This window comes from Limanda limanda, chromosome 13, assembly GCF_963576545.1.
Source record: "Limanda limanda chromosome 13, fLimLim1.1, whole genome shotgun sequence".
In the NCBI taxonomy this organism is placed as follows: Eukaryota; Metazoa; Chordata; class Actinopteri; order Pleuronectiformes; family Pleuronectidae; genus Limanda; species Limanda limanda.
The window spans coordinates 24,146,773-24,174,720 of NC_083648.1; the positions used below are offsets into that span (position 1 = coordinate 24,146,773).

Consider the following 27,948-nt stretch of genomic DNA (forward strand, 5'->3'; position numbering starts at 1 on the left):
ACCTCCTCTCCCCTCCTCACTCACCTCCTCTCCCTCACCTCCTCTCTCACCTCCTCTCACCTCCTCTCTCACCTCCTCTTCCACCTCCTCTCTCTCTCCTCTCTCTCTCTCCTCTCTGACCACCTCTCTCCCCTCCTTTCTCCCCTCCTCTCTCTCACCTCCTCTCTCTCCTCTCTGACCTCCTCTCTCCCCTCCTCTCTCTCTCCTCTCTGACCTCCTCTCTCCCCTCCTCTCTGACCTCCTCTCCTCTCCTCTGTCTCTCCGCTCTCTCTCTCTCCTCTCTGACCTCCTCTCTCACCTCCTCTCTGACCTCCTCTGCTGTCTCACCTCCTCTCTCCCCTCCTCTCTCCCCTCCTCTCTGACCTCCTCTCCTCTCCTCTGTCTCTCCGCTCTCTCTCTCTGACCTCCTCTCTCTCTCTCCTCTCTCCCCTCCTCTCGGACCTCCTCTGCTGTCTCACCTCCTGTCTCACCTCCTCTCTCACCTCCTCTCTGACCTCCTTTCCTCTCCTCTGTCTCTCCTCTCTCTCTCCTCTCTGACCTCCTCTCTCAGTCTCTCCTCTCTCACCTCCTCTCTGACCTCCTCTCCTCTGTCTCTCCTCTGTCTCTCTCTCCTCTCTGACCTCCTCTCTCTCTCTCTCTCCTCTCTCACCTCCTCTCTGACCTCCTCTGCTGTCTCACCTCCTGTCTCACCTCCTCTCTCCCCTCCTCTCTCCCCTCCTCTCTGACCTCTTCTCTCCCCTCCTCTCCCACCTCTCTCTCACCTCCTCTCTCCCCTCCTCTCTCAACTCCTCCTGAAACTGATCCTTTACTTTTCTGAAAAAAGAAACCGATCAAATTACATCTCGTGTCAGAAAAATCTTTAAATCAAAGTCCAGCTTTGATTTAAACGTGATGTTTGTGTTAAACTGCTTCAGTTCCTAATGAATCTTTCATCTGATTAAATATGGATCAATAATGAAGCTGCTCATTAAGTAAACTCCAAAACGTTGAGATTAGATTTAGATTAGATTTTTTCTTTATGAACAGAGAGAATCTTTATTAGGGCCCGAGCACTGACAGGCACTGACAGGTGAGGCCCTATTTAAATTGTAAGGATTCTTCTTGGCATAGTGAATTGGCTCAAAATCTTTAAAAGAATGGTTCAACAGCGCCACATAGAACGCAGCCCCTAGGTTTCCACATAACCGATCTTCACCAAAATCAGGACACAAGTGTATCACGACTATTCATACAAAAAAGCCACAAGGAGCATTATAAAAACAAGCCATCAAAACACGAGCTTCTGTATCTCAGACATATTTGGTCCAATTGACTCCAAACTAGACATGTAAGACAAGAGTTGGGACCTGATGACATCTACAAAGAAAACATGACTTAAAATCACAGCGCCATCTGCTGGCTACAGGAAGTGAAGCATTCATCCTTTCCAAGCAGCGGTCATTGATCGCTCTCACTTCACCGACCGCAACAGGTTTGAAATCGCCTGTGTGCTCGGGCCCATTAGTGCTACAACGTAGCCCTAGTTCATTGTTGTGTTCTGCACGGATCCTGAAGAAGGACCCTGTTAAAGAGACCTCATTAAGGACATTAATTACAATTAGGCAGATTTTTCAGTTCATCTTTGGGATTTGAATCATTTGAAATTGAAACAAGTGGCCTCTTGGGTATGTGTACATGTATACATTTATACATTCACTCATGTCTTTGTTTCAAGAGATGTGGTAAGAAAGCACAGATTTGTTTACTTATAGATTAATTTGTATTTGTATTATACATTTAAATTTTATGCAAAAAACGTACACATTTTCATTTCTCAACATGGTCAATCAACATTGATTCTAAACATAAAGTGGACACGTTTCAGGGCTAGTTAACTGTGAAGATAATGTCTCATAATATTCATAAAAAATTAATTGATACACAAAATAAAGACACTACAAATATAACGAAACTACACATCCCAATGGACCATCATGTAACATTTAGTACTCGGAGAAAAACTGTACAAAGGTACTGTCGGTGTTCTCTTGTTGAATATATACAGTTAGTGGGGTAAAACATTTTTCTCTAGTCCCCATGTACTTCAACTGGTCTCAATCCCTTTTCTTGAGAATCACAGCAATTTAAAAGTCAGGAGGAGAGTTAACGTCCCCTATTCATTCTATCGAACATGAGACAGCCATTAGGCGGTTACAGGAAGTCCAAAAAAACGTTTTTTCAAAACACAGCGTTTATCTCCAGTTGAGATTCGGAGAAGAGGTGATGTCCTCACAACATCCCTGTTTTAATCCTTTAAAGGTAGTTCATCAGGTATTTGTGCTGCAAAAAGAAATGACGTGATTCTTAAGTATAATGCCATTAGACACTTAAATCACAGTGAGATGTAAAAAGAAAGTTAGCACACAATTTTAATGTATAGAATATAATTTAGTGTACATATTGCAGTGGTCCACCTTTACAGTTATCATCTGCCACCAGATAAAACAGCTGAATGAATTAACACATTCTGGTTGAGAACGTGCAAAAATTCAGTTTAACGAGTTTAATAGGTGCTGCATTAGAGGAGGAAATGTGTTTGTGTGTTCAGAAACTGATTCTGTAAATTACTGCACTAATACTTAAACTGACCTGACAACTTGCTGAGAACAGGTTGCAGAGTGTCCTCTATGTCTTTCCTCTGGGCGATGAAGTCTGACAAGGCTGGCTGTTGGACACTCTGGATCCAGTCTGACCCTGCAGAACATGCACGCGTACAGAGGTTCTGTGCAGGAATTTAAAGAAGAGACACGATAAACTTAGAGGGAAGAAAAACAGACAATGAAACACTGACATTTCTGTTAATGTGTAACAGTAGAAGTGAAAAGTCAGAATAGGGTGTGGCTCTAATTAAAGGGCACTAATGGAACTTTAGAGGACAGTTTTATCATTCACACATTCACTCAATGCATCTACTTGCAGTAGTGTAGTGTAGTCTAAACTGGGATCGAACTACTGACCCAGTTTAGTAGACAACCCGCTCTACCTCCCTACCCCAGACACACTCACTAATACTGTACGATGGCAGTGACACGACTACAGTATTTATAATAACTGACCTCATGAATAAACAGACAGACAGACAGGTTTATTATTCAATTGTGGTTTCCCACACGATGGCAGTAATGCCACAAATATTATTCGGAGTTAAACTCTAAAATGTGGATCCCATTTACAACTAATGAAATGTTAAAATGGCTAAACCAATAAATAATCTTTTAATTCAGTGTTGATCCCAATTAAAGAAATGTTTTACCTTCTCTTCCTTTGTGAGGCTCCTCCCTGAGTCTGAAATAATCTTCTTAACAAAGGCTAGATATGACATCAGGTCCTGTTTAGCTTCTGTGTGAAGATAAACATACATAGAATTAACAGTAACATACATCTTTACAAATAAAAGGTTGTGGAAGATAACAGCAGAACGTCACCGGCCCACACCTGCCAGGTCGAGACAGTCTACACAGTCTGTCTTGGAATATCTCCGAGCCACGTCCACAGGCCTCTCCCCCCTGTAGGTCGTGGCCTGTCTGTCAGCTTCCAGTTCAAGCAGAGTCCTCACTGTCTCCACGTGACCCCAACAAGCAGCAAGGTGCAGCGCTGAATAACCTGAGACACAAAGGCGATCAAACTGAGGCCAGTGCAGGTGGCTAAGGTAAATGGTATCACAGTTTTCCAGTCTTATCGACCCTCAAAGGGTTTTATACATTCACACTCATACTTTACATTCATAAACAGTGTTGGGAAGGATACTTTCAAAACGTATTCCGTTACAGAATACAGAATACATGCCCAAAAATGTAATCTGTAACGTATTCCATTACATTAACTAATCTGAGTAACGTATTCTGAATACTTGGAATACTTACGGTTTGCATTGCATTTTTTAAGTGTATGATTGCGGCGTTGTTATAGTCAGTGGAGCAGCAGCAGTTTAAACTCTCTCTCCACCGATGCTGCGGGCCAGCTGGATGTCCGGCTCCCATCCACTCCCACCTCTGTGACGGTCCCACCGGAGGCTGAACCCCCCCCTGCGCCAAGGCTGCCTCGCGTCGTGCAGCGATCGTTTCGGCGTAGGGTCTATTTTTTGCGCTTGACGCGAGCGTATCGCTCCAGGAAACACACTGAAAAATGATTTTAAACGATATTGATGACATATTTTATATGATATAAATGATAAAACATGCATCCCATAGTTTGTATTCCCCTTCTGTTGTCCTGGAGATTTAAATTTACCAATTTGACCGATCACATTATTAAATGCCCCCCTCTGCCCATCCACTACAGACACAGTCATAAAGATAAAAAGAGAGGGGGGGGGGGGGGGGGGGGGCGGAGAATACGTAATTTACCCTCGACACCCGACATTGAACGGAGCAAACAGCGGAGAAGCTCTTGAAGATGGATGAAATTAAATTGGGACGCTGTTGCAGTTAATGTTGGAGCAACAAGTGACCATATGCTACTGGGTCAACGGGTGATATTATCAGCGCTTCACGGCGCTTCAGCGTCCGGTGTGAACCCTGCGTGCCTCGCTGGTCTCCTGCAGAGCCATGACAGCGGATCTCTGGGAGCGCAGGTCGGTCTTCTCTCACCAGGCGCTGGAAGGGCAGCTTGCGGATCAGCAGCTCCGTAGATTTCTGGTAGCGACGGAACTCTCTCAGAGCCTCGGTCCCGGGCCTGTGTCCCGAGCCGGTAGCGGTGAGGCTCCTTCACGCCGCCGGGGGCCCGGGCGCTCTTACGGCAGCCCTGGTCTCCAGCTGCTTTGGGGGCTTTGCCGCCGGTGAATTTACGAGAGAGTGAATAAACTCGAGAAGTACCGTCATGTAATCCACTGATTTCAACAATGTAACTGTATTCTGAATACCATCTTTTTAATTTGTAACTGTAACGGAATACAGTTACTCATAATTTGTATTCTAAATACGTAACGCCGTTACATGTATTCCGTTACTCCCCAACACTGTTCATAAATCGTCCTTTACACACTGCCGGCAAAGTCGCCACATGTTCAGTATCTTCTATCCAAGACAGTTTGGGATGTGGACTGGAGGAGCCTGGGATTAAACCCCCCAACCTTAATGTTATTAAATAGAAATATCTATCACAAAAATGTATTAAGTGCATGTGGCTAACAGGTTCACTGTCAGATCCTGTGGAAATAATGACTCTGGTTTTCCACTGATCAGATTGGGCAGACGTCTAGGTCAGAGCAGTAACCATGATGATTAAACCTGGTAAGTGAACCAGCTTTGTAGGACAAAAAAAACAAAATTCTACGTGAAGTTTTGATGATAACCACTGCTCCACAGTACAGGCCCTGAAGTGGGACCAATGTTATCAGTGACATAAATTAGGTAACTGTTTGAATTGTAAAGTTAATGCATTATAGCCTGATTTACAGTCACATTCAATTCTACAGTGAGTGACATCCACCTGGTGCTGATGGATAAAATGGATTCATGGCTGATACATTGTCTGGAGAAGTGTATCACATCTGATCATAGCAGCTATGAGTATACTGTACATCCTACTGAGAGATTCTGCATATTCATTTATCCAGTATACACACAAATAGAAATGTATATAGACAGACATACAAATATTACGGTGTTCATACAAACATGTGTGTTTGGATTAATTTCTAAATAAATGAACTTGATTGAAAAAAACAAAGTTTAGAAGAGGTTTGGCTAACACATTACAGTGGAAAGGGATCACATTAGCCAGACATAGCTAGTGAACTTCAATTTCTATATTTAATCTCCATTTAGCATTGGAGTCAACCTGATTAAACCTGAGCAGTTATGAAGGCCAATTTTTTATAAATGTAGAAACATAAAAAATTAAATGTAGAACTGCTGAGTAAATTAATGTAGTGATACAGAAATAGATACATAGATGTAAAAATAAATAAATTAATGTATACATGTAGAACATCGGTTCCCAAACTTGGGTACATGTACCCCTAGGGGTACATGAAGTGGTTCAGGGGGTACGCGGGAAGAAAATTGTGTTCGCGTTTTCAAAGTGAAAAAGCCCATTACATTTTCAAACTGAGCTTTAAATAATCATGCAACATTAAATAGTCTGAATAGCCAAGTCGAATTGCCAAAAATACTCATGTATACCCATATTAAGCAAAATAATTTCGTCGATGACATTATTTTGTCATCGACGTAATTCTGTTGCGTTCACTGCAAAGCTATATGTCTCCATGAGTGCCTGAGGAGTCCACTGCTCTTCTTCAAGTAGGAGGTCGGAATATCCGAGTTGCCTGGAACACAGCACAGTGAGGATGTTAGCAGCTCGAGGAAGCAGCCCGGAGCTATACTCTTAAGCCCTCTGAGAGAGCAGCAGCTAGCCGCTGAGAACTAGCTGGATTTGACGGTTCTCGACCTCTCAGTCCGTTTTTTGTCACATCCTCACTCCCTAAACCCCTCACCCAGACCCGGTTCTGAAGAGGAGAGCCTCATTGAAGTCGTAACAAGTGGATCCATTCAAATTGAATTCAATCAGAAGCCCCTGCCAGATTTCTGGATAGGACTGTGCACAGAATACCCTGCAGGCAGCGGTGCCGCTCCCATAACGCAAACTACGCGCTGTGCGTAGGGCACCAAGTCCTGAGGGGGCACCAAAAAATAGGCAACTGAAAAATCATCATAGTTATAATAATTATGTAGCCGAGCGTTTAGTTGTATCATAGGTCCGGCCTCAGCCGACAAAGGACACGAGAGCAGGTCATGCGCTCGGCACAGCACACACGTTTATTCTCTGCTCACTTTGCAACTTCACTCATCACAGAACCCACTTCCTTTAAAACCCCCTTTCAAAATAAGAGTCACTACAAACAACCCGCTTAGAACAGGAAATACAAATCAACCCTCGACGATAACGTCATTAAATAAAATAGCTTACAATTATAAAGCCGATATTATTCCAGTATAGAAATATCAGGCACCTTTTAGGCATGTATATCACAAAACAGGCAGAACAAGAGATATATTTAATTGCTCAAAAAAAGTTACGATGGTTCGTTAATAGTTAGCCTATGCATACACCTCGAACTAGCTGACGTTATTGCTAATGTTAGCACACTCAAATATGTCATAACTTAGGTTCAAGCTAAATTGAGATTTTACTGTTAAACATGCATTTTACAAGACGGCCTAACTGAAGCCAGCTAGATGCTACTTTACTTTACATCTATTATGCTTTTATATTAGATTAGATCCATCAAACAGTTGATAAATAAAGGGGGAGAGCACCCTGGCTGCATGCTAACAGTATTAAATGTTTATAATTTTTTCAGTATAAGATTCTTTGTTTGAATATTTTGATTTTGGACTTTACTTGAATGTGTGTTTTAGCTGTTCTACATAGTGTGTTAACAAAGTTAAGTAAAATTGTGTGAATTTTCTGCTTCTAAATCTTTTCTTTATTGAAGATTGCTAAGTTGTATACTTCTGCTTTTAAGTTTGTATTTATAGATGACTATTTAATATCTACAAAGATTTTGCACATACTTGTGTGTATGTATGTTTTGGTTGTTCTGTGTACTGTGTTTACAAAGTAGAATTTTTTTTCTTTTTAATAAAATGTTTAACTGGCAGAAACAAACGTGGGGGGGGGGGGGGGGGGGAATCATAAAGGAGTTTTGCTTAGGGCACCAAAATGGCTAGCAGCGGCACTGCCTGCAGTGGCCAACCGCGCTGTCAAGACTTTGATGCCATTTGCCACCACATATTTATGTGAGGTTCTCAGCTCTGATGAGCATGAAAACTAAATACAGGCATAGACTGTGTTTGGAATTCGATTTAAGATTCAAGGCAGGCGCATGCTTCTGCGTTTTTATGGGCCCGGAACCGCAAGAGCCCTTCCGGGCCCCTTACGTGCTTACGTATCCCTTCTTACGTGATTACGAGGGTCGCCCAATTTTTTTCTAACTAGCCGGCAAGGCTGTGATTGGTCTGCTAACTACATCCTTTCCGGAGTCGCATTACCGGTTTCATGCCCGGAACCGGCGGAAACCACGGAAGATTTAGAAGAACGAATATGGACCAAATAGAAGAGCACTTGGCAGAAGAGATCGGAAACTATGACCACTAGTATAACCCGTCACCAGGGTTTCCCCCAGAAAACTTGCTAAGCCTGGTGGTAGGGCTGCTAGAAGGCACCCGCGGGGGGGGGGGTGGGGGGGGTGTTGAGTCGGATTTTGAGCTGGACACCATTGTTTCTTATACTCTAAACATGTTGCACTTTGTTTAATATGCACACCTAACTTTTTTATTTTGATAAGGGGTTAAATAGATACTTTGATATCTTTTTGAGTTCCACTGCTGACTTAACTTATAAGCCCTCTTTTTTATTTATCTTTATTGCTAGTTTAAACCTACAGTTTTGCACTTTAATATTTGAGCCTTTGTTTACATTTTGTTTTGTGCTGCATTATATGGTGACATACAGTTTGTTTGTTATCAAAATAAAATTAACTGAATTGAAATGGTCAATTTGATTTTTTTGGAGGAAAATTTATCGTTTAGATTAATCGACTAATCGATAAAATAGTCGTCAGATTAATCGATAGAAAAATAGTCGTTAGTGGCAGCCCTACTTAATATTAAAAAAAATTCAAGTTTGCTGTGAACATAGCAGCCAGGCCTCTTATTTCTGAAACAATGAACCGTAACAGTTTGGTTACCTATAAAGGGTAAGCCTACTACTTCCTTGCTTTCAGCCAGCTACTCAAACAGACAAGCAACAAAATAACAAACAAACAAAATACACAGGCAAGTGTCGGCCTACTTTGAAATAAATTAAACACAGAACTTTGTAGGGCTATTTGAGTCCTCCTCATATTTGTGGAAAATGTATGAAATAAGAAGTACCCTATTTTTAAATAAATAAAACCAAATAGCTGCAGCCTAATCGTGTAACGGACAAGGTTTATGTTTATGTTTGGTTTTGACTTATGTTCAGTAAAACACTGTGTTGAAGGAGCGTTCTGATATCTGAGGGTCAGTGAAGGGGACGTATGTTCAGTAAAACACTGTGTTGAAGGAGCGTTCTGATGTCCGAGGGGCAGTGAAGGGGACTGGGTGGGACATGTGAATGTTTGGACCAATAGGATGGTTGCTTGGGGATCGGGGCTCAATGAGGAAGTGAAGTGTTGTTGATGTGCGCGAGTGACGGATTTTTTTTTTTTTTTTTTTATAAAAAAAACAAGCGACGCTTAGCCTGGTGGGGGGTGGAGAAAAGCCTGGTGGCCCGCCAGGCCTATACAGCACTGGGGGAAACCCTGCGTCACTGACTGGCGGATTTGTCCGCTAGAAAAAGGCTATGAGGAGCCGCCGTGGGGATGTAAATAAACGGCTCTTCTTCATGCCACACACGAAGAAGAGCCGACTTCCACAAAAAACATTACTCTGCCTAGTTTTCTGGCGGGGAATTGCTTTGCAACACGCGCAACGCTTGGAAAACCATGAATGACAACAATTCCTGCGTCACATCTGCGTGAAAAGCCGCAGACGCCGTTGTAGAAGCAAGCGCCAGCCTTAAGACTTTCTCCAAATCAGCCACACATTGCAGAATTATGTGCATCCTCTCAAGCACACCCGTCTCATTAACCTGTGCCTGTGGTGATTATTTCTGGCTGAACTCTGCTCCGGCCACGCTCCTTTTTTCAAATACAACGCACACACTTCTGCACACTGTTTAGTTTATTTATGTCCTTAGTTAAACATTGTTAGTTTGTGTTCTTCCGGCATTTGACGCTGAGTATGTTGGTTTTCATCTGTTTTGCCTTGTTTGAGTTAAATAGTTATTCCTGTTAAACCTCTGAATGAGTTAGTTCAACCTCCTTGTTTGTTTGTCATTTTCCTTTAGTTGGGGGGGGGGGGGGGGTACGTAGCTGGAGATTGAAGGTCTGAAGGGGTAAGGGACTGTAAAAAGTTTGGGAACCACTGGCCTACTGAATTAAAATTCAATTTATGCACTTACACTTACATTTTATTGAATAGTTATTAAAGAACAATTTGTAAAGGATTTTTGAATGGATGCTAACTTTAAATATATTTTTTAAAAATCCCATTTGAGAACCACTGACATAGACTGATATATAAAGGCTGGGACACACCCTCAATTCTCAGTCGAGCGAAAGTCCAGAGCCGATAAGGTTGGAAGAAAGACGAAATAGTAATAACAACATGATGGATCACAAAAAGATTCTCAAATAAACATTGAGGAAATAAAAATGTAATTTGATATGTAAGTTAAAACAATCAGTTTATCTATACGAATTTTCTTAAAATCACAAGTCACAGTTCATTTATAAAAAAAGACTTTGTAGACGTCACAAAGTAGTAATAACAAGATTTATTTATAAATTTATCATTTAAGTCCAATAAAATATAATATTTTCATAGATACACGGTATCATGAATGATAATATATATAAATAAGTTTATTTTTATTCACAGTTATAGAATTTAAGGATCACATTGGAATAGACGAGGGGGAGGAGTCTGTGAGAGGCAGCCTATAAATAGAGGAGCCCTCAGTCTCCTCACTCACTCTTGCTCTGAATGTTGTAGTGTTGTAGCGGCATAGACTCTCTGTCTATGCCGCACGTGACAAGAATCTCTGACATGTATCTGAGAAAAGCCTTGAACGACCTCCACCACCACATCCTCCTCGGTGTCCTCCCTCTGGACCGCCTGAGGAGAGAATTGTAAATGCTTTTGTATTTAAATATAGCATTTCTAGCAATTAATGCATCTATGTTTTTATATTTTTATTTTAAATGGTAAATTGAACACAAAACATGACAAACTGTCAAATTCAGAACCAGATCAATGGCAACGGAACATTGCATGTTTACGTGTTTCTAGGTTGTAAACTATCAGCTCCCTGTGCCACTGACCTGCTTCGTCATGAAATCGACAACGTAGTCCAGCCGCAGAGTCATGTCCTATAAATGAGAATGTCCATGGAATGGTTATGAAGACTTACTGAGGAGCAAATAAATAATGTATATAAACAACATCCACGTATCATCCACACCACCGCTCAAGCTTAGAGGCTAACTTAGAATCGTTGTAGTGGAAGGACCTCACAGCTCAGATAGAAATATTTTGTTTGACTGCACAGTCCCAATTAAACTTAGGATGTTATAGTTCGTATTAACCTTTTTAAAAACTTTAGTCCCAGTCATGGAAGATGTCAACTTGGTCCATCTTGTCTTGGTGATTTTCCTCAGGTGAGAATCTTCGTAGGACTGAAAGATCTCTACGCAAATCCTGCATCATAGTTCAGATCCCTGGATCCGCAGGCATTCGGGTTTCATCATCACTTCTAAAACAAACATGCGTTCCAATGGTTGTCCAATAATTTGTTAATTAATTTTAAAACAGTTCATATTAACACAGCTCAGGAAAAAAAACATCTAGATGAGAACAGCCACTTTAAATGAACCCCACAGGGGACTAAACAGTCCTATTGGAAAAATGAAGCTGACAAGATGTTTAGATTTAAGGTTAAGATTTTAGTTTTACAAAAGTTAGGTCTACCATTACAGACTGAGCTGCACTTGACTGATGAATCAGGGAGGGACAGAGGTGAATGCAGAGGTGTTTGATGAGTTTTACAAACAGGGAACCTTACAATCAAGGTGTCCACAGAACAGTCTATTGTAGAAGAATACTGTAATAGAATTTGTATGTAACTGTAAATTTCAGATTTTATTTATAAATACATTTGGTCCTTGATAAGCAGAAGCCCACTTCATATAATATTCAATATGATATACATAATTGAACCCAGAAAGACAGGTTAACTATTCAATTGTGGTTTCCCACACGATGGCAGTAATCCCACAAATATTATTCGGGGTTAAACTCTAAAATGTGGATCCCATTTACAACTAATGAAATGTTAAAATGGCTAAACCAATAAATAATCTTTAATTTCAGTGTTGATCCCAATTAAAGAAATGTTTTACCTTCTCTTCCTTTGTGAGACTCCTCCCTGAGTCTGAAATAGTCTCCTTCACAGAGGCTAGATAACTCATCAGGTCCTGTTTAGCTTCTGTGTGAAGATAAACATACATAGAATTCACAGCAACATACATCTTTACAAATAAATCAAAGGTTGTGGAAGATAACAGCAGAACGTCACCGGCCCACACCTGCCAGGTCGAGACAGTCTACACAGTCTGTCTTGGAGTATCTCCGAGCCACGTCCACAGGCCTCTCCCCCCTGTAGGCCGTGGCCTGTCTGTCAGCTTCCAGTTCAAGCAGAGTCCTCACTGTCTCCACGTGACCCCAACATAAGCAGATAAGCAGAAACCTACTTCATATAGTATTCCATATGATAATTGAACCCAGCTCTCACCGCTCGCAGTCTGCTCGTTGACCTGAGCTCCTCCTCTCACCAGCACTCGGACGATGTCGCTCTTTCCCAACATGGCGGCGGTTATCAGAGCATTTCTCCCTAGCTCGTCCTTCTTACTGAAAACGTCTGTTTCCTGCGACTCGCCCACGACACGCTCAGCTTGTAAATACTGCTCGATAGAGGCCAGGTCTCCGGACAGCACACATTTAAATATCTCTTCAGCAACAGACGACATGTTGTCACTCACTTATGTTAGCTGGGAGCCAGACAGGAAGCTGCTGTTGTCATGGTGACAGCGTCATCCTCGCTCTAACGGCTAACCGGAGGTTTATGTTTCTTTAACTGCTTTACTTTAACATGATCCACTGGGACGATTGTTAGAGAACAAATGCCGCAGCTTAGTTTTCTACAGTTTAATTGAGTTCTATAAATACAATTTTTTACGGTAATAATCTTTCTCAGCAGTTGCAGCGTTGCTTCCTCTCCCTCCCTCCTCAGTGAAACCATCAGAGATATGAACTTACTTCATCATTTATGACAGTGGTATCTCCTCCTGAACATCTTCCCCGCAGCTTTACTGTAAAATGAGTTTAGGAGGGTTTTTACTTTATAACGCTGCTGGGGCTCGTTTGCATCAGGATCTCTGCTTTGTCTCATCTGTCACAGCTGTAGTTTCTCTGTATTGGGCTCGACTCACAGTGAGATGTAAAAAAAAAGAAAAGAAAAGAGGGCTTCTTCTGTTTGAGGCATGTACAAATCTGAGACACGTAATGCTTTATCTCTTGCTGCATGTGTGGCCAGAAGAAACGATCTTGAATGAGGGATGTTGTTCAGTCTCAGAACTGTTGCCTTGTACTTCTCTGGTAGCACCAGTTGTTTTCTGTTGGTAGTCCCTCGGTGTACACATACATTTACATTTACACTTACTTTACAGTAAAGTAAACCTCTATTAAATACAGTACAACATGACAGTTTGTATGGTTTGAAATTGTCATCTATTTTCACACTGGCATTTAATTATCAAGGCAAACAATTACACTGCACTAAACTTTAAGTGTTAATGTAAAGTTAAAATAACAAAACCAGTCTGTATGACTTGTGAACGAATATAGTTCACGTCTTTCTATACTAAAAACACAGTGTTCATTTCTCCGGGAGACAGTGAACGTCCCTCACATCTCACTCACTCACACACACACACGCGCGCACACACACACACACACACACACACACACACACACACCTGGTGTGGAAATAAATTTAAAAAAAATAAAAATAAAAAAATCATAAAACAATTTCAAAGTTAAAAGAGAGATACAGTACAAGAAAAATACAGAAATGCTTATCAGTTACGAATGAACCAGTTTGTGCCTTTAACAAGTTGGAATTTCCAACCTCAAACAATAACAATGCAAATAATAATAATAATAATAATAATGAAAATTCCTTCAGAATACGTATATTTTCACCACTTTCTAACTTTCTGCAAATTTTGGTAAGAAGTTGAGCATGTTAAAGCCCTCAAAAAGCCAATTCATTTGCCTGAATAATAATAATAATAATAATAATAATAATAAATTAAATTTTTAGGGCTGCAAAGCAGCACTGGGTGGGCCCGAGCACATCCATTTTGAAGCGTTGCATGCTTTTTGTCTGAAAAAACAAAAATAACCAGTTCTGAGAGAGAGAGAGACGTAACCTTTGCAAGACATAAAGTTTCCTTTGATCTAGGAAGACTGAAATCAAAGGATTCATGGTCCATGTATGTCCGCGTTACAGAACATCGTGTTTTAATGGCGTGTAATCAAACTTTGACACCACGCCACGGTCACACCGTGTGATTAAAAAAAAATCTGTCAGTCAGTTTTTATCTCCATCTTGTTGTGATGACACTCATCTCAATTTGAAGTTGATCCGATGAAAACCCTGGTACAAGTGTATCAAAGAAAAAATTTGGAATATGGCCAAAATGGCCACTAAATGCAAAATAGCAGGCTTCCTGTTGTGTTTTTCCAATTGCACCAAGAGACTTTTTTGTTTGTCTGGTCATGATACACCTGTATATCGATTTTTGTGAAGATAGGTCAATGGGAACACCTTCCGGGGGTCTCGGGCTGTCTCGGGGGGCACCGTTGAGCCATTTTGTGACGCCCATTGAAAATTCCTTCAGAATACGTAAATTTTCACCACTTTCTAACTTTCTGCAAATTTTGGTAAGAAGTTGAGCATGTTAAAGCCCTCAAAAAGCCAATTCATTTGCCTGAATAATAATAATAATAATAATAAATAATGAAAATCCCTTCAGAATACGTAAATTTTCACCACTTTCTAACTTTCTGCAAATTTTGGTAAGAAGTTGAGCATGTTAAAGCCCTCAAAAAGCCAATTCATTTGCCTGAATAATAATAATAATAATAATCATTACAATTTCAATAGGGTCTCACCAGACACCTTTGATGTCTGTGCTCGGGCCCTAATAATCATTACAATTTCAATAGGGTCTCACCAGACACCTTTGATGTCTGTGCTCGGGCCCTAATAATGAAAAAACATGTGGCGAACGCCCTACAACCATTCACCATAGTGTAATGACCATGGTTACAGTTTGATAGTTCATTATTGTATATTTCACTGGTTTCAGTGTCATGTTTGTCTGGTAATTGGTCCATAAAATACAATTAAAATGAATAATAATAATAATAATAATAATAATAATAAGTTTTACCTTAAACCTTTATGTAATAAACGTAATTCTAATGAAAATTCCTTCAGAATACGTAAATTTTCACCACTTTCTAACTTTCTGCAAATTTTGGTAAGAAATTGAGCATGTTAAAGCCCTCAAAAAGCCAATTCATTTGCCTGAATAATAATAATAATAATAATAATAATAATAATAAAAATTTTAGGGCTGCAAAGCAGCACTGGGTGGGCCCGAGCACATCCATTTTGAAGCGTTGCATGCTTTTTGTCTGAAAAAACAAAAATAACCAGTTCTGAGAGAGAGAGAGACGTAACCTTTGCAAGACATAAAGTTTCCTTTGATCTAGGAAGACTGAAATCAAAGGATTCATGGTCCATGTATGTCCGCGTTACAGAACATCGTGTTTTAATGGCGTGTTATCAAACTTTGACACCACGCCACGGTCACACCGTGTGATTAAAAAAAAATCCGTCAGTCAGTTTTTATCTCCATCTTGTTGTGATGACACTCATCTCAATTTGAAGTTGATCCGATGAAAACCCTGGTACAAGTGTATCAAAGAAAAAATTTGGAATATGGCCAAAATGGCCACTAAATGCAAAATAGCAGGCTTCCTGTTGTGTTTTTCCAATTGCACCAAGAGACTTTTTTGTTTGTCTGGTCATGATACACCTGTATATCGATTTTTGTGAAGATAGGTCAATGGGAACACCTTCCGGGGGTCTCGGGCTGTCTCGGGGGGCACCGTTGAGCCATTTTGCGACGCCCATTGAAAATTCCTTCAGAATATGTAAATTTTCACCACTTTCTAACTTTCTGCAAATTTTGGTAAGAAGTTGAGCATGTTAAAGCCCTCAAAAAGCCAATTCATTTGCCTGAATAATAATAATAATAATAATAATAATAATATTAATAGTAATAGTATTTAGTCCATTTAATATATTTTCCTAAACCAGTCAGTGGGTAACAACCATGTAGCTTTCAAGGACCATGTTGGTATAATAATAATAATAATAATAATAATAATAATAATAATAATAATAATAATAATAATAATAATAATAATAATAATGAAAACATTGATAAAATGAAAATATAACATTTTTAGGGCTGCAAAGCAGCACTGGGTGGGCCCGAGCACATCCATTTTGAAGCGTTGCATGCTTTTTGTCTGAAAAAAACAAAAATTAAAGCCCTCAAAAAGCCATTTCATTTGCCTGAATAATAATAATAATAATAAATATATACAGGAGCAGTATCAAATGTGATTCAACTTGTAACAAGAATAATATAAAATTTTTAGGGCTGCAAAGCAGCACTGGGTGGGCCCGAGCACATCCATTTTGAAGCGTTGCATGCTTTTTGTCTGAAAAAACAAAAATAACCAGTTCTGAGAGAGAGAGACGTAACCTTTGCAAAACATAAAGTTTCCTTTGATCTAGGAAGACTGAAATCAAAGGATTCATGGTCCATGTATGTCCGCGTTACAGAACATCGTGTTTTAATGGCGTGTAATCAAACTTTGACGCCACGCCACGGTCACACCGTGTGATTAAAAAAAAATCCGTCAGTCAGTTTTTATCTCCATCTTGTTGTGATGACACTCATCTCAATTTGAAGTTGATCCGATGAAAACCCTGATACAAGTGTATCAAAGAAAAAATGTGGAATATGGCCAAAATGGCCACTAAATGCAAAATAGCAGGCTTCCTGTTGTGTTTTTCCAATTGCACCAAGAGACTTTTTTGTTTGTCTGGTCATGATACACCTGTATATCGATTTTTGTGAAGATAGGTCAATGGGAACACCTTCCGGGGGTCTCGGGGGGCACCGTTGAGCCATTTTGCGACGCCCATTGAAAATTCCTTCAGAATACGTAAATTTTCACCACTTTCTAACTTTCTGCAAATTTTGGTAAGAAGTTGAGCATGTTAAAGCCCTCAAAAAGCCAATTCATTTGCCTGAATAATAATAATAATCATTACAATTTCAATAGGGTCTCACCAGACACCTTTGATGTCTGTGCTCGGGCCCTAAAAACCCTGGTACAAGTGTATTAAAGTAAAAATGTGGAATATGGCCAAAATGGCCACTAAATGCAAAATAGCAGGCTTCCTGTTGTGTTTTTCCAATTGCAACTAAAGACTTTTTTGTTTGTCTGGTCATGATACACCTGTATATCGATTTTTGTGAAGACCGGTCAATGTGAACACCTTCCGGGGGTCTCGGGGGGCCCCGTTGAGCCATTTTGCGACGCCCATTGAAAATTCCTTCAGAATACGTAAATTTTCACCACTTTCTAACTTTCTGCAAATTTTGGTAAGAAGTTGAGCATGTTAAAGCCCTCAAAAAGCCAATTCATTTGCCTGAATAATAATAATAAGAAAGAATAATCCTTACAATTTCAATAGGGTCTCACCAGACACCTTTGATGTCTGTGCTCGGGCCCTAAAAAGAAAGTTATGTTGAACCAGCCCACTTCCGGGTTAAATCACAACCACTTCCGGGTTAGGCCCCGCCCACTATAATTTATAATAATTCATATGGTTAACAGATACAGATAATGCTGTACTCGCTCATCCCTAGTCGAGGGTTTGTAAAGGTCACCTGAGTGCACTTCATGTATCGAAAAAGGTACATAGGTCATTAGTCAGACACCTTAAAATTATAAGAATGAGGGAATGGATCTGTGTATGTATTTGTTTATTATTTGTGTGATTATGTATATATGGGGTTCTGTAACATGAAATGTGTTAAATATGGGGAAGTGACGTCCCGACGGTTGTTGTGTGTTTTTTTTGGAGCAGAGGGCTGGCGGTGCTGCCAGAGGTTCAAGGGCCAGGAGATCAATTACAATTTGCAAGGATTTTTCTCTGGAACGGGATTATTGCCTGGGAGTTACGTAATGGATTATTTCAAGGACTGAACATTTTCTGGGCACTGGAAGGGGGTGAGAAAGCGTGGACTTTGTTTGGATTTGTTTGCGACACTCACCTCGCCACACCTGCAGGCATTTTGTTTTGGACGTTTGTTTGGGGATTATGTTATGGACCTGGGGGTGGGAAAATATTGATGTTTGAATGTGTGTAAATAGCGTGTTTATGTTTACGGGTCCGCCATTGTTTGCAGGCACGAGCGCGGGGATATGTGGGGTTTGATTGGTGTTTTGTTTAAATACAGTGTATAATACGCAACCTGTTTGAGTGTATTTCGTTTATATATATATTTATTTAATTTGTAGGCAGACCGATAACAAGGTTATGCACAGTCCTGTCCAGAAATCTGGCAGAGGCTTCTGATTGAATTCAATTTCAATGGATCCACTTAATGAGGATCTCCTGTTCAGAGCCGGGTCTGTGTGAGGGGTTCCGGGAGTGAGGACGTGACAAAAACCGGACTGAGAGGTCGAGAACCGTTAAATCCAGCTAGTTCTCAGCGGCTAGCTACTGCTCTCTCAGAGGGCTTAACGCCGGCCACACACCGGACGCGTTGGCGTCGCGTAGGCGTCGCGTAAGCACCCGCCAAGCCTTAAATAACAGATGGCTCCCATCCACTCTCATGTTAATCCCTTGTGCCGGCCACACCGGACGCTGAAGTGCAGCGCTGCACCAAAAGTGCCTCGCGTCGTGCAGCGATCGTTTCGGCGTCGAGTCTATTTTTTGCGCTTGACGCGAGCGTAGCGCTCCGGGAAACACAGTGAAAAATGATTTTAATCGATATTGGGGACATATTTTATATGATATAAATGATAAAATATGCATCACATAGTTTGTATTCCCCTTCTGTTGTCCTGGAGTTTTAATTTTACCAATTTTACCAATCACATTATTAAATGTCCCCCTCTGCCCATCCATACAGCCACACAAGCAGTCATAAAGATAGAAAGAGAGAGGGTGTGTGTGTGTGTGTGTGTGTGTGTCTACGTACTCTCCACATAGGCTTGGGTGGAGAATACGTAATTTACCCTCGACACCCGACATTGAACGGAGCAAACAGCGGAGAAGTTCTTGAAGATGGATGACATTAAATTAATAATTGAAGTGGAGAAGTAGTACAGTGAGCTGTACGATCCTCGGCCGTGTTGTTTAAGACAACATTAAAAAGGACAAATGCTGGGACACCGTTTCAGTTAATGACAAATATCAGCTGTATGTGTGATCACGGGGAGGAATCGCAGGATGACAGCCGCGGAGTTCAGCGTGTCCGGTGTGCAGCCTGGCCCCGGCGTGCTAGGGATCTACGCGACGCTTACGCGTCCGGTGTGACAGCCTAGCGTTTACGCGACGCTCACGCGACGCTCACGCGACGCTCACGCGACGCTCACGCGACGCTTACGCGTCCGGTGTGAAGCCGGCGTAAGAGTATAGCTCCGGGCTGCTAACATCCTCACTGTGCTGTGTTCCAGGCAACTCGGATATTCCGACCTCCTACTTGAAGAAGAGCAGTGGACTCCTCAGGCACTCATGGACAGTGTTGCCACAGTTACTTTGAAAAAGTAGCTTAGTTACTTTACAAACTACTTGATTTTAAAAGTAGTTTGGTTACTTTACAGACTACTTGATTTTAAAAGTAACTAAGTTAGATTACTAGTTACTTTCTTAGTTACATTCCGCAGCTGCCGACAACACCCCCGCCGGCTCAACATAAAAATGACAACCGGTTTTGCCAACAGTCACTTTATTAGTGGATTTTTAACAGTAATGTACACAACAACAATGTACAATGTAACTTAAAAACTAATTCTTGAAAAAATACATGTTTTTATAAAAACAAAAGTCTTCCTTGAATTAACTTAACTTAAATACTTATTTTTTTTATAAAACAATAAAAAATAAAATAAAGACAGTCTTTCTAGACTTCACTTGACATAAATACTTGTTTTTCTAAAATAAAATTAAGACAGTCTTTCTTGACCTGACATATTTAACTGTTAACACTGTAATGGCAAAACTTACTATTTATACATTGGTTATAAATGTAACTATTAAATTCTTTTCAACATGTTTTATGAACATTGTACCTGTTGTTCACAGCATTAGAGAAGCAAGGAGCGGGCGACGTAGCTGAGGTGATCCGCGAGAAGGGCCCGGCACGCGGCCAGAGTCGCCGCCGCCGACCGGTCCCCTCCGACGGCCCACCGGCGACGGACACAACCCCTCGGTCCAAGAGAAAGGAAGCCCCCGCACCAGAGACGCCGTGAGGCGCGGCGGACGAGGACCCCCCCCCCAAAATACGTCGCGGCAGGCTGCACACCGAGCCTCCGGCTGCGCGGAGCGGAGGGCGGCTGCTCCCCCATCCGCGGCACGAAATCAAATATATATTTTACTATTAATGACAAAATAGTAAAGCACAGTGACTTGGACAAGTAACTTTAATCTGATTACTGGTTTGGAAATAGTAACGCGTTAGATTACTCGTTACTGAAAAAAGTAGTCAGATTAGAGTAACGCGTTACTAAGTAGCGCGTTACCGGCATCACTGCTCATGGAGACATATAGCTTTGCAGTGTTGGCAGTGAATTCAACAGAATTACGTCAATCAATCAATCAATCAAGTTTTATTTGTATAGCCCATATTCACAAATCACAATTCGTCTCATAGGGCTTTAACATTGTGTGACATCCTCTGTCCTTAACCCTCAACAAGAGTAAGGAAAAACTACTAAAAACCCTTTTCACAGGTAAAAATATGTAGTAACCTCAGAGAGAGCCACATGTGAGGGATCCCTCTCTCAGGACGGACAGAAGTGCAATAGATGTCAAGTGTTAAGAAAACATCATCAAGATTAAAGTTTTTAGCAGCATCGATGAGGGTAAACATTTTTTCAATACTATATGTGAAGCAGTCCTGCTGCAATCATAGTCTCTGGTCAGCAGCAAGCTCACGATCCAGCATCAGGATGGGATCCACTATAGTCCACAGTTATTGTCCACTGCCGCCAGTTAGAATCCATTGTCAGCTGCCGCCTCGGTCGTGGTCCCTCATCAGCCCATGCCAGGGCGACAAAGGATCCTCCATTACCACTATGATCAGCAGGCACGATACAGAATCCAATTCGTCGATGACAAAATAATGTCATCGACGAAATTATTTCGCTGAATATGGGTATACATGAGTGTTTTTGGCAATGTGACTTGGCTATTCAGAGTATTTAATATTGCAAAATTATTTATATCTCAGTTTGAAAACTGAATGGGCTTTTTCACTTTGAAAATGCGAACACAAGTTTCTCCCCGCGTACCCCTGGAACCACTTCATGTACCCAAGTTTGGGAACCGATGCTGTAGGAGAACATCTTCACCCCTGACAGAGAGAGAAGATTCAGAGAGTTGCTATAGATACACTTCTGCTTTTGTGTTGTTTTTAAGTTGTAAGTTGCTTTGGATAATGTGTTTAGTAATAAGGGAAGTTTTTACTTTTTTTCATCATCTCTGTGTTGACTTAAATGTGTGTAGTGCACCGTACTAAGGACAGATCATTACTATGATTGCAGGAGGCCACATGACGACCCTAACAGGAGAGGACATTGACTACAGTGGTGAACCACTCAGCAAAGGAGGACTGGTGGCCAGTGTGGGTGTAGTCACATGCATACACAGTGAACACTGGATAACAGTTGCCATCCCAGAATCCCTTTCCTTCATCTTCAGAGGACAACAGAATGACTTATGTGAAGAGTTAAACCGAGGAGCACAATATTGAATACAAAAAACCCTTTGGATTGACAGATATGTGTTTTTATTATCATTTAATCAAGTCCCATCTTCATCACAAAACAATCACAACATCACCTGTTTATGAATGTGAGTCTGGGAAAATGGTTAACCGATAACTAGGTCCTGAACAGAAGGAAAGTTTTCTGTAGATTATATTATTTCACGAGTCATACTCATAGCAAAGGCCAGCTTCATCAAGTTACCAATTTTGCTTAAATACAGCCAAACAGTTTAATCCTAAATTATTAGGATCTTGGAATCATGAAACAGTCTTTACAGTTTTATTCGACAATTAAAGGTTTGATGACAACAATGTGCTTCATTACTCTTTCCCCCCTTTTCTACTGCAGTTTCGATCTGATGGGTAAAAGAAAAGAAAACTGCAGCAAAGTCTCATGCAGCGTCAACAAATGCAGTCACTCAAGCCACCTATAAACGTTCTGTAGATCAGCAGATGAGGAATCTGGAATTGTACTTCTTGACCTTTCAGTCATTTTGGTTTGTGGGTCGAAAATGATTTCAGTGTGTGCCATTTATTGTGTCTCCTACATGTCTATCATAGCAGAGGCGATAGATCCTTGTGTTGGTTTTGTGCTTTTGTGTGTCACATTATCGTCTGCTCTTTCCTTCCACTGCTGCCATGCTGAATAGATGTAGGGGGCTGATTGGCAAGAAAGACCACATAATACATATTGTGACGCCGTTGTGTCACAATACATTCAATTTCAATTAAGTCAAATTTAGTTTTCCCATCACCGTTTATTGCCTTTTCCACTGAGGATGATTAAATCTATTTTCAGGTATTCCATGATGTTTCCCTAATTCTCCCTGGCTGGTAGTGTGTGCAAGAAAGATGATGATGATAAAGGCAAACTGTTTATTGAAGCCTTCTACGGAGCAGAGGTCTAATCAGTCAGAACATCTTAAAAACATCCAAGTTTTTCTTTGTTGTATTTGATCACACCACCACCATAACATATCTATTACAAACTGTTTGGTTCGGTTGGACTCTTTCATGTCTTATCTCTCCAGAGACTGTTCCCGTTCACTATGTACAATCTCAGTCAAGAAGAGACTTGTGAAATGTTCTGTTCATCATATTCCTTTGGAGTCTGGACTCTGCCCTGTGTTACAATACATTGTGTACTTGCATGGTTGTGTTCACTTTACACAGAGAAAAAAAGGGACTGGCTCGATCAGTACTGTCTGCCCTGAGTGTGTCTGTGTGTTTAAACTGCCACTTGGTTGTGTTACTTTTGACATGAACCCATGTGAAATTTAAACTCCCCTCAATTTCTTGAAGATAGAAGTGACTTGTTTCATGTTCTGTTTCAGCGCCCTGTGTGTTGTTAAAAACCTTGTATAGATGCAAAACAAATGTGTCGAGGGTTAAGAGTTAAATACTCAGAACATGTTCTGCCTGGAGATTATAATTGATGATGATGATGATGAGAAGAAGAAGCTGTCAGAAAGATAAATACCTGTATGGATGACGTGGCTCAATTCAAAGAAGCAAGCAGCTTCAGGGTCCCAGGTAGAGCTGTCGGAGTTTGTGTGCTGAGTTTCAGAGAGTGCCTTTAATCTGCACAACACAACATTGTCGATGGAGGACGACTTTGGCCACGGCACTCAGGATGGGTTATTTAGATGTTGCTTTGATAACAATGAATGATAAACAATTAAATTTGTTACGGTCGGTGTCATTTAAATAGCACGGTTATTGTTTGAATGGACATTTGACTTTTACTTGGATTGTGCTACACATGTACTGCATGAAAGACATTTTGAAATATAAAAAGATTAAAGGGAACTTTCTGCCTATTTTAGACCATGTCTGTCCACAGGTTTTTTTGGGGAAGGACTAAAAAAAAGTTGGACAAAAGCTTTCGTAGCTCCAGAGGGTAACGTCTGACAAATATCTTCAAGTGATGTCATGTGACTAACAATATCATAGAAGTGCTTCACAAAAGGTCACCCAGGGTTAAGGTGGGAGGCATAACTGCAGATTTTAAAAGAGCATGATGTGCTGCTATATCTGGTCGTGAAAACTATTGAAAGGAGGTGTGATAATCACCGGTCGTTGTGGCGTTAAGCAGTGGAGCTGTGAGAGCCACACTCTCCTGGCAGAGTCACTTTGTGTTGAGTCATCAGAAACCAGTGACTCGTGGTAACAGGAAGACTTACTATGTCGAAGAGAATTTATTTTTCAGTGACTCAACAGAATATGTTCAAATATTTGTATTTTTTTCCGTAACTTATTTTCAAAAAAACTTGACCAGGAATCAGCTGCAAGTATGATATTTCATTGCTGTGTTCTGCACGGATCCTGAAGAAGGACCCTGTTAAAGAGACCTCATTAAGGACATTAATTACAATTAGGCAGATTTTTCAGTTCATCTCTGGGATTTGAATCATCTGAAATTGAAACAAGTGGCCTCTTGGGTATGTGTACATGTATACATTTATACATTCACTCATGTCTTTGTTTCAAGAGATGTGGTAAGAAAGCACAGATTTTTGTACTTATAGATTAATTTGTATTTTTATTATACATTTAAATTTTATGCAAAAAACGTACACATTTTCGTTTCTCAACATGGTCCATCAACATTGATTGTATAACATAAAGTGGACACATTTCAGGACTAGTTAACTGTGAAGATAATGTCTTATAATGTTCATAAAAAATTAATTGATACTCAAAATAATGACACTACACATATAACGAAACTACACATCCCAATGGACCATCAATTATCATTTAGTACTGTTACTAGTTCCCTGAACTAGTAACAGTACTTAGTTTAGTACCGAGAAAAATGGTATTAAGGTACTGATGGTGTTCTTTTGTTGAATATATACAGTTTGTGGAGTAAAACATTTTTCTCTAGTCCCCATGTACTACAACTGGTCTCAATCCCTTTTCTTGAGAATCACAGCAAAGAAAAAGTCAGGAGGAGAGTTAACGTCCCCTATTCATTCTATCGAACATGAGACAGCCATTAGGCGGTTACAGGAAGTCCAAAAAAACGTTATTCAAAACACAGCGTTTATCTCCAGGTGAGACTCGGAGAAGAGGTGATGTCCTCACAACATCCCTGTTTTAATCCTTTAAAGGTGGTTAATCAGGCATTTGTGCTGCAAAAAGAAATCACATGATTCTTAAGTATAATGCCATTACACACTTTAATCACAGTGAGATGTAAAAAGAAAGTTAGCACACAATTTTAATGTATAGAATATAATTTTGTGTACATATTGCAGTGGTCCACCTTTACAGTTATTATCTGCCACCAGTGAAACAGTTGAATAAATTAACACATTCTAGATGAGAACTTGCAAAAATTCAGTTTAACTGGGTACTGCATTAGAGGAGGAAATGTGTTTGTGTGTTCAGAAACTGATTCTGTAAGTTACTGCACTAATACTTAAACTGACCTGACAACTTGCTGAGAACAGGTTGCAGAGTGTCCTCTATGTCTTTCCTCTGGGCGATGAAGTCTGACAAGGCTGGCTGTTGGACACTCTGGATCCAGTCTGACCCTGCAGAACATGCACGCGTACAGAGGTTCTGTGCAGGAATTTAAAGAAGAGACACGATGAACTTAGAGGGAAGAAAAACAGACAATGAAACACTGACATTTCTGTTAATGTGTAACAGTAGAAGTGAAAAGTCAGAATAGGGTGTGGCTCTAATTAAAGGGCACTAATGGAACTTTAGAGGACAGTTTTATCATTCACACATTCACTCAGTGCATCTACTTGCAGTAGTGTAGTGTAGTCTAAACTGGGATCGAACTACTGACCCAGTTTAGTAGACAACCCGCTCTACCTCCCTACCCCAGAGACACTCACTAATACTGTACGATGGCAGTGACACGACTACAGTATTTATAATAACTGACCTCATGAATAAACAGACAGACAGACAGACAGACAGGTTCCCCACACAAAAGTTATTCGGGGTTAAACTCTAAAATGTGGATCCCATTTACAACTAATGAAATGTTAAAATGGCTAAACCAATAAACAATCTTTAATTTCAGTGTTGATCCCAATTAAAGAAATGTTTTACCTTCTCTTCCTTCGTGAGGCTCCTCCCTGAGTTTGAAATAGTCTCCTTCACAGAGGCTAGATATGACATCAGGTCCTGTTTGGCTTCTGTGTGAAGATAAACATACATAGAATTAACAGTAACATACATCTTTACAAATCAAAGGTTGTGGAAGATAACAGCAGAACGTCACCGGCCCACACCTGCCAGGTCGAGACAGTCTACACAGTCTGTCTTGGAGTATCTCCGAGCCACGTCCACAGGCCTCTCCCCCCTGTAGGTCGTGGCCTTTCTGTCAGCTTCCAGTTCAAGCAGAGTCCTCACTGTCTCCACGTGACCCCAACAAGCAGCAAGATGCAGCGCTGAATAACCTGAGACACAAAGGCGATCAAACTGAGGCCAGTGCAGGTGGCTAAGGTAAATGGTATCACAGTTTTCCAGTCTTATCGACCCTCAAAGGGTTTTATACATTCACACTCATACTTTACATTCATAAATCGTCTTTTAAACACTGCTGGCAAAGTCGCCACATGTTCAGTATCTTCTATCCAGGACAGTTTGGGATGTGGACTGGAGGAGCCTGAGATTAAACCCCCCAACCTTAATGTTTTTAAATAGAAATATCTATCACAAAAATGTATTAAGTGCATGTGGCTAACAGGTTCACTGTCAGATCCTGTGGAAATAATGACCTTGGTTTTCCACTGATCTGATTGGGCAGACTTCTAGGTCAGAGCAGTAACCATGATGATTAAACCTGGTAAGAAGTGAACCAGCTTTGTAGGACAAAAAAAACAAAGTTCAACGTGAAGTTTTGTTGATAACCACTGCTCCACAGTACAGGCCCTGCAGTGGGACCCTTGTTATCAGTGACATAAATTAGGTAACTGTTTGAATTGTAAAGTTAATGCATTATAACCTGATTTACAGTCACATTCAACTCTACAGTGAGTGAGATCCACCTGGTGCTGATGGATAAAATGGATTCATGGCTGATACATTGTGTATCACATCTGATCATAGCAGCTATGAGTATACTGTACATCCTACTGAGAGATTCTGCATATTCATTTATCCAGTATACACACAAATAGAGATGTATATATGAAACAGACATACAAATATATTGTGTGTTCATACAAACATGTGTGTTTGGATTTATTTCTAAATAAATTAACTTGATTGAAAAAAACAAAGTTTAGAAGAGGTTTGGCTAACACATTACAGTGGAAAGGGATCACATTAGCCAGAGATAGCTAGTGAACTTCAACTGCTATAATTAATCTCCAGTTAGCATTGGAGTCAACCTGATTAAACCTGAGCAGTTATGAAGGCCATTTTTTATAAATGTAGAAACAGAAAAAAATAAACGTAGAACTGCTGAGTAAATGAATGTAGTGATACAGAAATAGAAACATAGATGTAGAAATATATAAATAAATGAATGTATACATGTAAAAGAATACTTTAATAGTATTTGTATGTAACTGTACATTTTTAGATTTTATTTATAAATATATTTGGTCCTTGATAAGCAGAAGCCTACTTCATATAATATTCCATATGATATACATAATTGAACCCAGCTCTCACCGCTCGTAGTCTGCTCGTTGACCTGAGCTCCTCCTCTCACCAGCACTCGGACGATGTCGCTCTTTCCCAAAATGGCGGCGGTTATCAGAGCATTTCTCCCTAGCTCGTCCTTCTTACTGAAAAGGTCTGTTTCCTGCGACTTGCCCACGACACTCTCAGCTTGTAAATACTTCTCGATAGTGGCCAAGTCTCCGGACAGCACACATTTAAAGATTTCTTCCGCAACAGACGACATGTTGTCACCAGTGATGCCGGTAACGCGCTACTTAGTAACGCGTTACTCTAATCTGACCCCTTTTTTCAGTAACGAGTAATCTAACGCGTTACTATTTCCAAACCAGTAATCAGATTAAAGTTACTCCTCCAAGTCACTGTGCGTTACTATTTTGTCTACTATACTACTATTATTACTTTTATTATCATCTTCCGTCACTCGCACTCCGTCACTCGCACACATC

At 40.5% G+C, this 27,948-nt stretch overlaps 2 protein-coding genes across 2 annotated transcripts; both read right to left on the reverse strand.

The window, feature by feature from the left end:
* Positions 1-1,168: 1,168 nt before the first annotated feature.
* On the reverse strand, positions 1,169-12,658 carry LOC133017569 (ankyrin repeat domain-containing protein 45-like). The gene is made up of 6 exons (XM_061083679.1): positions 12,424-12,658; positions 3,475-3,642; positions 3,293-3,378; positions 2,629-2,761; positions 1,455-1,561; positions 1,169-1,189 (listed from the first exon to the last, which is right to left on the reverse strand). The coding sequence occupies exons 1-6, from the start codon at positions 12,656-12,658 to the stop codon at positions 1,169-1,171; spliced, it is 750 nt and encodes a 249-aa protein (XP_060939662.1).
* Positions 12,659-21,637: 8,979 nt separating this feature from the next.
* Positions 21,638-27,725, reverse strand: LOC133017570 (ankyrin repeat domain-containing protein 45-like). Its single transcript, XM_061083680.1, has 5 exons — positions 27,491-27,725; positions 26,101-26,268; positions 25,919-26,004; positions 25,282-25,414; positions 21,638-21,771 (listed from the first exon to the last, which is right to left on the reverse strand). The coding sequence occupies exons 1-5, from the start codon at positions 27,723-27,725 to the stop codon at positions 21,638-21,640; spliced, it is 756 nt and encodes a 251-aa protein (XP_060939663.1).
* Between the last annotated feature and the right edge of the window lie 223 nt (positions 27,726-27,948).

Coding starts and splice junctions, on each gene's coding strand:
- LOC133017569 (XM_061083679.1), bottom strand. CDS start 12,658: ATGTCGTCTGTTGCTGAAGAGATATTTAAATGTGTGCTGTCCGGAGAC. Junction 1,562..2,628: donor TGTTCTCAGCAAGTTGTCAG/GTCAGTTTAAGT, acceptor TCTCTTTAACAG/GGTCCTTCTTCAGGATCCGT. Junction 1,190..1,454: donor AACCTGTTGCGGTCGGTGAA/GTGAGAGCGATC, acceptor ATTTTGGTGAAG/ATCGGTTATGTGGAAACCTA.
- LOC133017570 (XM_061083680.1), bottom strand. CDS start 27,725: ATGTCGTCTGTTGCGGAAGAAATCTTTAAATGTGTGCTGTCCGGAGAC. Junction 26,269..27,490: donor CAACGAGCAGACTACGAGCG/GTGAGAGCTGGG, acceptor TTTGTGTCTCAG/GTTATTCAGCGCTGCATCTT. Junction 26,005..26,100: donor AGACTGTCTCGACCTGGCAG/GTGTGGGCCGGT, acceptor ATCTTCACACAG/AAGCCAAACAGGACCTGATG.